At 35.6% G+C, this 13,968-nt stretch overlaps 1 protein-coding gene across 1 annotated transcript in view; it reads left to right on the forward strand.

Moving 5' to 3' along the window:
* The window catches only part of NRG1 (neuregulin 1), a gene marked incomplete at its 5' end in the record, with an annotated part of 107,649 nt that overhangs the window by 79,621 nt on the left and 14,060 nt on the right, over nucleotides 1-13,968 (forward strand). Inside the window, one exon of the mRNA XM_015818473.1 lies at nucleotides 2,260-2,330. Coding sequence (XP_015673959.1) covers nucleotides 2,260-2,330 — 71 coding nt within the window. The remainder of the gene's footprint in view (nucleotides 1-2,259; nucleotides 2,331-13,968) is intronic.

The raw sequence follows: 13,968 nt of genomic DNA on the forward strand, positions 1-13,968 counted from the left end.
TATATATATTTACAAACGCAGCACAATTTCTTTGTATGATAGGTTTTTTTTATAAACCAGGGAAGATGAGTTTTTTAATGGTATAAATTTCAAACAATTTTTTTCCCTTTTCTCTCTTTCAACATGACATTTTCTTTTCATTCCTTGGGTTCAAAATGATACTGAACAAAAGCAATGAAATCCAGTTCAATTCTAGTGGGGATTCTTTTCTCTCTTTTTTTTTTTTGTTTACCCTATAGCAATAGCTATAATAGTGATAGCAATAAAAAAGCACATTTTCTGTGGCAAATCCAATCTGGGCCACTGGAACCTTTTCAAATGGCTTTGAACCTGAATCCTAAAGAAAGTTCAATAATCCCCACCATTAATTTACATAGCATTTTATAGATGAGATTTTCTTCTCTTTTTTCCCCCCTGCAAGTATATGAACAATATCCTTTACTGTTTCAGGAAAATTGGGTGCATGATGGACCTTTGACTGTGCTGGTTAATTAAAACCGCCAGACGGAGATTGTCTAAATGGACAGAGGAAATGATAAATGCTTCCCTATAGGATTATAAATTACCTGCAGTATTAAAGGACAATACAATTAGATCATTTCTAAAAAAAACATTATCCCCATTTCTCTTTCCTAGATTATTATTATCCATTTTTAAATGTTCTCCATTCAGATAAAAGTATTTGAATGTGTATTACTGTCCCAATTTCATATATTTTTGGATTAATTAGACCAAATCCACAATTGTGGCATCTATGATATTGTAATCTGCCAACTGGTATAAATCATATCAAACTAAAAATTATTGAACTAAGAAATTAGCTTTGCCTAGAAATTGAACTAAATTAGCAGTTCTTTTAAAAAAAATGTATTTGCTTTGCTAACCATTCTTCGTTATATAAGCATTAAAGACATGTTTAATCCTTGTCAATCTGCCAGAAACTATTAAGAGTTTATAACCCCTGATTTAAATTCTTGATCTACATCTATTACAGTCCAGATTCAGGTCTTGAGATTGTAACCAACTGAACATACGTACATACATACATATATACCTACATACATACATACCCATTATGCTATTCCCTTTTGAGGTAAACTATGTTATGCACAACACAGAAAAGACAAATAAACAGTGACTCAAAGGAATTAAAGACATGAAATAAAGAAAAAGAGAACCATAGCATATAGATATTTCTTTTTCCATGGATATAGTGGAACATCATCTGAAGAATTAGGTGTAGAGGTTGAAGAATTTAGAGAATGCATCTAATGCAGAGTCCTTGATAGAATCAGAGAGATATTTTGGGAGCAGAGACTCCTATATGACGGAGGTTCTCAGTTTTCTCCTGAGCTGAATTCAAGTCCTGTTTCTTAATTTCCAAGAGTTTACAATATCTGAGGAATTGCTTGTTTCAATATAAGTCTGATCTTTAAAGAGGACTTTTTATTATCGCTTTTCCTGAGGCATGGTTACATTTTTTTTTTTAGCTGAAGCTTTGGAGTTTCTTTTTTAAGTCCTATTTGGGCAGTTTGCCTCCTTTATTCTAAATAATATTGAGGATCAGCTTTTCTATTGGACCCTAATAATAGAATAAATACATTTTGCCTCTGATTTTATAATATTCTTGCTACTGGTGGTATTATATTGTTGTTTTGACATAATACTGCCTGGAGTTCATTTGATTTGGTCAATTAATAATTTTAAATAATAAAAAAGAGAAAGAAAGAAAGAAAGAAAGAAAGAAAGAAAGAAAGAAAGAAAGAAAGAAAGAAAGAAAGCATTGCATTCTACTATTTCATCATATATTTTGTATTTGAAAATGTTATGCTCTGCTTTGGTAGTTTTGTAGTCCAACTATAACATAAAAGTCCATGTTTCTGCATATTTATTAAAATATCAATGATATGGCAGTGGAAAAAAAAGGATAATATCCTTAATTGATCTTGCCATCAAAATAAATGCTGAAAGCACCAATGAATTCATGGTATAGCATTCTAGAAAGAGAAACATCAGCTGAAAATTTATCATCAGCATTACTTCCTTTCCTTGATTGTACGTTTTAATTTTGTTATTTGTGGTTATCTTTTGGTGACACAGAATTTGTTTAAATAAAAATGCAATGGTTCGGTCATCCATTTTCATTTTAAATTCTTTCTCCGAGGTCTTTTAGAGGAGTCTCATGTGCCATAGAAACAGGATTTTCTCTACCCCTGGGTTCTTCTCTTTTTAAATTGTGGATCACATTTTTGCCTTTAGGTGTCAGGATGGATTCTCTGGACCAAGATGTGCTGAAGTTGTACCCATGAAAGTCCATAAATTGCCAAAAGGTCCACAAAGTATGTTTTAAAATAAGATAAAATGTGTTTTCTCCCCAAATTACAGCAATCAAAATCACTATCATTTGATGTTTTCACTCTTCAGTTTAAAGTGGGATCTTTTTCTTTTGCCTTTGACCATTCTGTGCAGATTTGACAGCACCAAACACTTACTATTGTTTTGCTAATTGCAGCAATTCTTTATTGTTCTGGTTGTCATTGAAAGTATTCTTATTTGGATAAGAGTCTCTGAGGCTTTAGCCTAAATTTTTTTAAAAAAATAGCTGGCTTGTGTTCAAGTTCACTGTCTAATGACAATAATATCAAGTTGTCATTTCAGGTGTTGTACTTTTATATTAACTAAAATTAACCACCTTCCTCCTTAAATTGGTACTTGTGAAGCCATTTTTTTTCCTCAAAACTTTTTCAGCCTCTTGGCAATAAGAAACAGGCCCAATTTCTGAAGATGAATTCATCAAAGTTCTGGCTGCAGTCACCCAAGGAGCCTCTTAGCATATAATTGCCTCTTTTTCTTTTTCTCTGTTTTCTCTTTCTTTTTGTTTTTGTTTTTACTCTCAGGTGCCCAAATGAATTTACTGGTGATCGCTGTCAAAACTACGTAATGGCCAGCTTCTACAGTACGTCCACTTCCTTTCTGTCTCTGCCTGAATAGGAGCATGCTCAGTTTGGTTCTGCTTTCTCCTAGTCGCATCTTTCCTCAGATTTTCCTTTATTACTAAATCGATTCCATGAACCTTAATCTTGATTGCTTCTGCCTGTTTGCATGGTAATGATTGTCCAAGCAATGTCAAGACTTCAGCAAAATTAGAACAATAAAAATTAAGGGGGGGAAATAATATTGATTCCAATTAATAGCTGTTCAAGGAGCTAAACATGAACATAAGGCTAAATATCATTTCAAAGCTGTAACTATCCGAATCTAATCCAAATAAGATATTTCTGAGCAATAGTCATGGAGAAAATTGGATATAAAACATGATTAAATCATCTTTTATCAAATATAATCAATAAGCAGTGCTGAAGAATATGTGAACTGAGGACAGTGGTTTTACTTAATTTTTTAAAAAATGTCCAACTTAACATAAACAAGAGAATGCTATTTATATGACATACATGTCACAATTCAGATTTATATATTGAACTCCAAGAATTTGTTATCCCTGTCTGATTAACTGAATGTTAATATATTTTGCTTTGCCCTTTCATAACAAATGTTTAGTAAGGTTCTAAAGAGCTATTTTAGAGCTACCCAAGTACTTGTGGCAGACCCAAAGAGATTTTCAAAAACAACAATCTTTTGCAGTCGGACTTCCTATAGAAATGTTTGGTTCTACCTCCCATAATTCATAACCAGTTAAGTCCAAAGCTAAAACTGGCCATGAGATTATAGGAGGTGAACACTTTATGATTGCAGAGTTTGCCATAGAGATTTCTTACAGTTCGGTGCATAGTCAGTGTATTTACTACTGGTATCCGAATATTTTTGATTAAATTGTCAGTGGAATACTAATGCTTTAAGAATGTCATATTCATTTAATGAGTGTTTCCTTAAAGCAGTGGCATCTCTTTTTTAAACTCCTAAAGAAGCCTTAAAAAAAAAAATGACCTGCTTTAATCAGTAGCAGAGAGATCTTGTTTTTTGCACATGGCTCAAAAGTATTTCTTTCAAATCATTTTTGAAGTGTGCACAGCCCTACTAAACAGTCCTTGATGGTTTATTCAACAGCAGTGAAAAATGTCAGCTGCTTCATGATGATCCTATTTAATTTCCATTGGCAAGGTAGCATGCGTCAGTCATATGGGTTATATTTTTCATGTCTGTGAAAAAAAATGCATGAATAATTTATAACCATCCTAAGCACTCAGCTCCTAAATTACAAGCAATTTCCCAAAGAGGAGTTTTAGAATTAATATTGCCTAATATTCTTGGGTTACAAAATCAATTAGTAGAAAGCTCGTTCTTGATATTTTCATTACCCAAATAAGAAATATATTTGAAAGAATTTTCTAACTTCTTTCCTATTATATAAAATGTTCAGGAACCAAGAATAAGTGAAGGCATAATATGAACAGGAAGTCTCTGCTTATCTAGAATAATAATTGAACTAGGTAGGTAGGTAGGTAGATAGATAGATAGATTGATAGATAGATAGATGATAGATAGATAGATAGATAGATAGATAGATAGATAGATAGATAGATAGATAGATAGATAGATAGATAGATAGATAGATAGATAGATAGATAGATAGATAGATAGATAGATACTGACTTCAGCTCCACCTGAATGCTAAAAATAATCTGGACTCCTTAAATATGTTCACAAATCATGACACCCTTTTACCTAAAATGTATGTACCAAAGGTCTCTTTTAAAGCCTTAATAATGTATTTGGTGAATATACATTTGCATCTCACAAGAATAATCCCAAAAGAAGCAGTTTCAAATGGTCAGATATAAGTAAGGATATACAAAAGGGTTTTGTTTTTGTTTTGCTAATTAAACAGTAACTTCAAAGTAACATTTACGCGGTGGTTTGCCTGAACTGTATATTATGTGAGTAGCTGTAAAACATCTAATGAGGATTTATTTCATAATGTAATCTAAGAAAAAAACAAATACAAAAAAAATAGATATAGTACTGCTATAAGTTGTAATTACTCCTGATATAAATGACTTTTTAGAAAATTTGCCAGATTGCTTCTTGTATATTAATCCAATCAATAAATCATACAACATCACAAAATGTAATTCTCAGTGGTTACCAGTTCTAAGGGATCTAAGCAGTTCTCAGGTTACGTCCGTTCATTCAATGCCTGTTCAAAGTTACAACGGTGCTGAAAAAATGGATTTATAATCCAACTTTAAAGTTCCAGCCATTGCAGCAACCTAATAGTCATGTGTTAGAAATTTGGGGCAGCCCACTTTTATGACCACCCTCCCATAGCACCAATCTATCCTCCCTAGTTGCCACCCGTGTTTCGTGCTCCCTAACATTCGCCTGTGATACCCACCATCCAGCCTTTTAATTGCACTCCATCTTCAGTAGATTAAGAGATTTTGAAGATAAATTTTACATTATCTCGTTGACATTCAAGCAGAGCTCCACCACTTTCAGCCAACATAGAAATCTCCTTTTGCAAAAGAGACAGTCAGCGAAATTATTAAAAGTAATTTTTACTTGCTTCAGGCTTAGCTACCTTTGAAATTCGAGACAGAAAAAATGAGGGGTTCCTAAGGAGATAGTAGAATAGATCGCTATGCTGTATGCTGCAGCCAAATTACTTTGGGTTTTAAATTGTTTCATTACAATAGTGATTTTGTTAATATTACTAACTTCATGCATAGATGATAATTGTGCTCAACTGCAAAGCAGTACAGAATAAAGCTTATAGGCAGAACTGCCTAAACAAACAAGCAAAAAGAAAAATTACAAAGCTGCTCCCCCCCCCAACTAGTCTCAGAGTTTTAACAGCAAACTACAAGCAAAGTGCTATCTATCATTTTGCTATTTATAGGCTGTGTACCTGTGTAATAAGTATTTAAATATGCTATTATAAATTTTAACATTCAAAGCAGAGATAGCAAATAAAATCATAATAGCCGTATAATACTGTGAATGTATGGAATAATATCTTTAGCCCTGCACTTAGCAAGCATGACTGTTTGAGAGTTTGAAAATCAAGAAAACGTATGAATTGCAAATGTTAATTGGAATGTTTTGCATTTATCCTGGAGTTAGAATAAGCAGTGCATGTTCCCTATGCATGATTTTTGCTACCAAAATGAATGAATGAACGAATGAACAAATGAATGAAAATTATTTATATATACATATGTCCAATTTGCCATTCAATTAGTTCATATATAAGCTGTTTGAAATTAGTGAATTTATCTGAAATTCATCTGGGTTGTCTATCTTACCTGTGAACTACCATATGCAATAATATTTATGCATGAGCATGTCACTAATTCTACTGAAACGTCTATGCAACTGCAGCTAATATGTATTGTTAGTAGTGTTCATGTAGGCAAGTAACACTGGCTCTTAAGTGTGTGAAAAACCTATGTATTTTTATTTAACCCTTAAAATATGACTGGTTGTAAAGGGAAACTGTACACTGCTGGAAATATTTTAACCTATAAGAAGTGAAAATGAATATAGTATATATATGCACCTATACATATTAAGAAAGGAATCAGCAATTGCTCCTCAGTGATAAATATAGCAGTTATAGTTTGATACTAGAATTAAATGATAACATACAGAGTTGTGAGTAATCACTGAATGCTTTATAAAACCAGCAGTCTAATATTATCATTTATTTTTTTTTAAAAAAAACTTAATCCATGCATTATACACATTCCCAATATTGCAATGAAGTAGACTTTCAATCCATACTAGTCTGTTCATAATAATATCAAATTTGAACTAAAAATGCAAGCAATTCTGTACTTCAGTTGAAGTATCAGCATAGTTTCATTGTAGCAAATTGTGCTGTCTGAATAAATTCCAGCAATAGCCACAACATAACAGGCCGCCCTATATGGAAGGTAGTCATTTGCAACTACACATAGTCTCTTCTTAGTCATCATCTACTGTAATGCCATTTTTTCTGCTCCCAGTAGTATTAGAAGAAGAAGGAAAGAAAATTAACTTGTAAGGTTCAATATTGTTATCATATAGTATTCTGAAACACATAATGTTTATATGTTGTTTCATGGTTTTACAAAGTTACTCATAAATCTGCTTCTGATCAGATTGATTCTCACCTTTCCCCCCCCCCCGAGGCTTCGTAACATATAACAATTTCAGTAATTCTTCTCATTCCTTTTTATAATCTAAGAGGTCTTCCAAATCAGTTTTAAAATTGCAGAAGAGGGTACTTACTACCACTTCAGATACAGAACTGTGTATATTTACATTTTATCCCTTCTAACATGAGCCTGCAGTAGACTAAACTTAAATTCTACCTACAACAGACTAAAGCTGTGTTTCTCAATCTCGGCAACTTTAAGATGTATAGACTTCAGTTCCCAAAATGCTGACTTGGGAATTTTGAGAGTTGAAGTCCACACATCTTAGTCGCTAAGATTGAGAAACAAAGGACAGTGTATAGCAAACTCCAAAATCAGTTCCCCACTATGGACCATAAACGTAGTAATGAGCATGTTTTATATGGGGGTGTTTTGTACCTTAAATGTGATATAAATGATATAGTAAACACATATACTTCAGTAATATCTTTAAGGGTTAAAATACATTGGTGAAGTCATCATGTTATTTAAATTATATATAGCTGTACCATTTTGTGGTTTGGTTTAGAGCAGTGGTTCTCAACCTGTGGGTCGGGACCCCTTTGGGGTCGATCGACCATTTCATGGGGGTCGCCAAGCAAGACTGTCTGCCATTTTTTTGTCCGCCATTTTTCCCCCCTTTTCCGGCGGGTGCCTTACCTCCCTTGGGCTGGGCCAGCTGGTGGTCGGCCTGCTCTGTCTCTGCCGCTTGCCAGCTACGCCTCGGCCGGCGCAGGGGGCGGAACCACGCATGCACGGCGCTCCCGGGCAGGGAAAGTCCTCGACTTATGACCGGTTGGGTAGTCCTCAACTTATGACCGGTTTAGTCCTCGACTTACGACCGGTTTAGTCCTCGACTTACGGTCACGGCATTAAAAAGGTTGAGAACCACTGGTTTAGAGCCATAATTTTGTAAATATTTTTTTTAAAAAAGAGCCTGTGAAAACTTACATGAGCTCTGCACATTAACCTTAGGCCATTTGTCCTGTCTCATTGTGCAAACACCTAATAGGTATAATATCCATGTGTAATTTGTTTTTTTTCAGTAAGGTGTATTGCTCTTTTCTGAAACTATTTTCCCTTTTCTTTCTTTTTATGTCAACTTTCTGCATTGGCAGAGCATCTTGGGATTGAATTTATGGGTATGGACCAATCATTCCTTTTAGCTTGCTGAGAGATTGAAAACTTTTTTTTTCATTGCCTCACCTTCAATTTCTAACCAACTTCCTTGTGCTTTAAAAGGGATCATACAGCTATAACAGCCTTTGCCAGCTCCCTATTACACTTAACACAGCTCTCATAACCATACGCCTGTGTGTGTTTGTGCCTGTTTGTATATGTGTGTGAGAGACAAACACACACACACACATACACCACTATGGAATGTGCTTGAGATGCCCACGAAAGACAGGAAACTAATTTTTCTGATGGATAATTTGGCATACTTTTTTAACATTTGCAACAATATATTACTGCTGCTATCTCTGAATGAACCTATGCAATTTTCACATATGAAATTAACTGCTGGTAAAAACACTCAGAAAATAACAAGGAGAAGTCTCCTTTTTGGAAAATAATGGAAATGCAGACCCCAGTATCAGGAGTAACGAAGTTATTCTATACAACCATTATGTGCATATGTCCCTAAAACAATTGAGGACTGAAAATACTTGTTGGATTTGCACCATGCAAAGGAAAAAGGGTTATACAGGTAGTCATTGACTTGCAGCCATTTGTTTAGTGACCGTTCGAAGTTATAGCAGCACCGAAAAAGCAACTTATTGCCATTTTTCATATTTATCACATGGATGATTTTTCACATGCATCCCCAGGGTCATGTGACCACCTTTTGCGACTTTCTGATGAGCCAAGTGAATGGAAAAGTCACATTCACTTAACCATTATGATAGTAACTTAACAACTGCAGTGATTCACTTAATAATTGTGGCATAAAAGGTCATACAATGAGGCAAAACTTACTTAACAATTGTGTTGCTTAGCCATGGAAATGTTGGGCTCAGTTGTGGTGGTAAGTCAAGGATTACCTATGCGATGGGCAGAAAAGAAAATAAGGTGGAATAAAGAAAAAGCGGAGCACTATAAAATGTAAAGACCAAGCTATGGGCCTTCAGGATTAGGACTTGTTTTTCCAGCTCTAAGTGAAGAGAATGAGGACTGAACCTGTAATTAATTATCTCATAGCTACAATCCTTTCCTTGTTATTAAAACCAGAAATATATTTTGAGGTTAAAGAGGTGATATGGGAAGGTCGGTTCTTACCACATGACCAGCTTTGACTTGTTGCCTTCATCTCTTATTTTTATTTAATTTAATGCTGCTTCAAACTCTAAATTAGACCTTACTCAGACTTAAATTTTAACATCTAAAATTGTTTTCTGGCATGGCTAGAAATGATTTTAAAGTTGCACTGGATACTGATTTCTTGTGTTTCTAAACATAAGCTTACGTGCCCATTGTGATGTTTCAGATGTGCAAGTATGAGTGGACTGGACATCCATTGGCAAAATAGTGTTGTTTTTCCTTTTATATTTTGTTAAGCTCTGGATGCTTTTGTTTCACTGCCATTTAGGACTTCTTCACTATGCCAGCCCAGGATAGTATATGTATTGATGTCACATCAGATGCCTGGCAACATTATATTAAACCCTGTATGGCCTCATTCAGAAAAGAAAGAAGGGAGAATATAGCCTATAGCTAATACAACCAGAGTGACATGTTTTTTTCATGGTTACTGTATTCATAATAATTATTTCATAATTATTCTACATTGCCAGTTCTAGAACCTCACTATGTAGCAGGACTTTCCCACGTATATATGATTGGTTATAAATCTCGTGGTGTAGAATCCTCCTGGTGCAGAACTATATTAATATATATATATCCATACCCACATCATGCATGTGTGTGACCTACAATAGAAGCCAAGTAGATTGAGAAAAGAGAATATTGGTTTAGTATACATTCCTTGTATCCCAATGGTATTTGCATTGGGAAGGAGACATAAAGTCTGCAAAAGAAGATGCTCTTGACAAAAGATTTTGCAGAAAATGCATATTATTAAAGTTCCAAACAAAATCATAAAATTCAAGAGAGGATGAGCAGGACTATTAGGGATGAGGAAACTGGAAAAAATGAGAGAACAGTGAATAAGGCTCACCCTGGTTTTGCATTGCACTAAACATCCATAAAATGCCACTAAAAAGGCACCGTGGATCACATCCATCATGTTATAGCACTGAAAAAAAACACCATACTATTAATTATGGTTAATATAAAGTTCACACAACTTGTGCATCCATCCTAGGCTGTGAGCAGGAGGGAAGCAGCCACACAATTTTAACCAATTAATGACTGATGCTACAAAGAGAATTCTGTTAACCCTTTAAGAACTGCATTATTCCTTATATACTGGATTGCATTTAGCATGGCTTTTGCTATCTCTGATTATATAGTAATAAGACTCCAGTATTTGGCTAATCATTCAGTGCTTTTGGGCGAGCATAGCTTAGGAGTTATGCTGTATGTAAAATCCCTTTAAACTCTGCTTCAGTCTTACTTTCAAGCATTTTTCTCACTCTTTCTTCCAGTTATCAAGCATGCTGTGCCAGGCCTATAGTTGACTTTTCAACTTCTAACCTTATATTTGCCTTCAGCTTCCTCCTCTTCCTTCATCTGTTCCTTTCCTTCTTTCTCTCCTCTCCCTCTTCCCATATTTGTGTTTGTTTCAGTACCTTTACTTCTTGTTCTTGGATTTTTGTTTGTATAATCATTTGAGCATTCTAGTTTTATTTTTCTCACAAAACTGATCCTTCCTTCCTTTTATTCATAATCAGTATTGTTGATTTCTGTATAAATATGTTTAGAAACTTGTTAATCAATGTTTGTATTGGGATTGGCTTGTAGGAAGCAATAATATGCATTGTATCATAGGTATGAAGGTTTGAAAGATTGTTTTTAAATTTTAGTTTTGGTTTATTTGGAATTTCAAACTATAGTACCAAAAGCAGCCCTGAGAGTTAAATATGGGTGTTGTATAAAGTGATATGTAAAGAAAAATCCTTTAATGGAATGCTTAGGTTGGGAGAGGAGATGATCACAGAGAAAATATTTGAGGAAATATACTATGTCCCTAAAAATCCGTTTCCTTTGAATGTAAATTCCATTGAATGTAAAGGATTTAAAAGTTTAACTAATGGCTCTTAACAAAAATCTAAAAGAGATAATATTTGCTTTCTCCGGCCTATATTTATACACAAATTTATAATTCACTGAAAAATTAGTGTCTAATTAGCCTATTCCTTATACCTAAGTGCAGTGTAAGAACAAAATGATAAAAATCACATAATTNATTGGATTTTAATTTGATTTTATATTGGGTGTTCACAAAAATTTTAAATGAAACGGCAAAATTAATATTTCTTTTAATTGTATTTTAAAATGGTGTTTGTAAGGTCTTTATCTGTTTTTAGCTTGCTGTAAGCCGCCCTGGGTCCGCCAGGAGAAGGGCGGGGTATAAATCTAATAAAATCTAAATCTAAATCTAAATCATGAAATACAATAGACATTAGATTCTACCAGAAACAAAACTCTTTATATGAATGGTAAATTTGGTCAAAGCTCTATTGATTTAAATTGGGTTGATACCTGACAAGCATATTGTATTCCAAAATAAACAAGGACAAGATGGTTTGAGGGAAAATGTTATTAAAGGTTTTCAGCATTTTCTGCAAAGGCAGATCTTGTTTTCCACTGTAAGTCTCGTATAGCAGTGGCTGTTGGTATGGCCAAACAAAACCAAACTACATTAATGAGACTTTTTAAGGAAACACTGCAGCAATGGGGCAAGAGGCAAATTTTTAAGCCGATTGAATTGGCAATGAGATTTTATAGAACTATTTTCATGTGCCACAAAGAAATATCAAATCAATGATCTTGCCACAAGGCAGAACCTGACCTGCAATTTATGCCAGATTTACTATTAAAAGAGGCCCAGTGACGGAACGTTAATGGCATATTTTGCCTTGCAAACACATCTCTAGATTTCTAAAGAAGAAAGTAGAGTATCTGATTCTCTTCTCCTTGTTTTCTATGCAAGCCTTCAGCCCTGATTTCATGATATAATCCAATTCCATGTCCAGCTATGGATTTATTTCCTCTAATAGAAAATACTAGAAGAAATATAACTGTCTCCTTGATAGCTTTTAATAAATATCATGGAAAGGAAAAGAGCAGAGTAAGACCACCTTTTCCAGTTTGCATTACTGTTTCTTCCTTTCTGTAAATGCTCAGGGCCAAGTTGCCACATTGTGAGTAGGGCATACCAACAATTTCTGGGGTGAAGAATAGATGATACTGTCCTCAGCCCAGCTCCACCAAAATAGAATCTCTGTCTGGGCTTTCTTGCTGTTTTGAAAGGAGATTTTCTAGCTTGTGCTGGTCCAAGTGATGCTCTCCAGCTGGCCTGCTGGGTTTTACTTTGGTCTGGACAACCTCCTGACCTTTGGTTTCTCCACACAGGCAGGGATGGCCCTTTATCCAATTTTTCCAGCTTTTCCACAAAAAGTCTGCTGCAGCTTCTGTCATTGGTATTTTCTTCTAACACTTGCCCAGTGTCCATAATATCCTGCTTCAAAATCTGGCAGTTTTCCCCCCCTTTCTCTGAGGGATATACTTTCCATTGGGCCTTTAAAATACATAAATAAGTCTACTCGCATTTGTCATTTTTAGACACTAGAGGCTGTTTGAGTCACTGGTGTACTGTAGGAGCTGGAAGTGAAATCCTTTGGCCTCAGGTTACCAAAAAATGATGATGAAATGGCGCCCCAGTTTATTTACTAAAAACAAGAACAAAACAAAAAAAAAGTCCATTAGAAAATTAGATACTTTGAATGAATAAGGAAGGAACAATAAAAATTCCACTAGATTTCAATCTGTGACTTCCTACATGGCAAGCAGCTGAAGGTGCATCAGACTTTTCTTTGAAGAAAAGCTGGGAAAGTGCAAGAAAGAGGATTCTTAATTGTAAAGCTGATCGTTGCGCTTGCATATATGTGTACTTTGAAGTTTTAACTTTGTATATATACATATAATTTAACTTTATGTTTTGGGTGCTCATACATGTGTCAACTTTGAAAATGAGTGTGGCTGCAGCCATTTTCCCTACTCATTTTCGGTTGACACATAGCACGGAGGGAGAGGGGTTTATCAGATGCTTCGCTAGACAAAACATACTTTCTCCCATGGGAACCATGGTCATCAGCTGCTCCCAGGACTGCAGGCTGGGCATTTCGTGAAAAGCCCGCCAAGAAGTTGTATTTCAACCTCCCATCAGCGGGCGAGACGTCGGCGGCAGCTCAGGAGTTCTTGGCTTCCATGACGGCCTTGGACTTGTCCCAGTTAATTCAGACCCCCACTCACACGGGCGGACACACACTGGATCTAGTTTTTGTCTCTGGCCAGTGGCAGAGTGATCTGACAATAGGGGAGATAGTGGTGGAGCCCTTGTCATGGTCAGACCATTCTCTCCTAAGGTTGGTCTTCCGGACCGCTCCCCCTCGCCGCAGGGAGACGGAGCCTCCTAGATGGTTCCGTCCCAGGCGACTGATGGACCCCGAGAGGTTCCTGATGGAGCTTGGGCCATATCCGGAGGATCTAGTCCACGACTCGGCAGAAAATCAGGCGGCGGCCTGGGAGACAACTGCCGCCGCAGCATTGGACCGAGTCGTGCCTTTGCGGCCTCTGACCCGACGTGGATCTCGACCATCTCCTTGGTTTACCGAGGGGCTGAGAGAGATGAAACGTCGGAAAAGAC

This window comes from Protobothrops mucrosquamatus, unplaced genomic scaffold (genome assembly GCF_001527695.2).
Source record: "Protobothrops mucrosquamatus isolate PMUCROS unplaced genomic scaffold, P.Mucros_1.0 scaffold744, whole genome shotgun sequence".
Classification (NCBI taxonomy): domain Eukaryota; kingdom Metazoa; phylum Chordata; class Lepidosauria; order Squamata; family Viperidae; genus Protobothrops; species Protobothrops mucrosquamatus.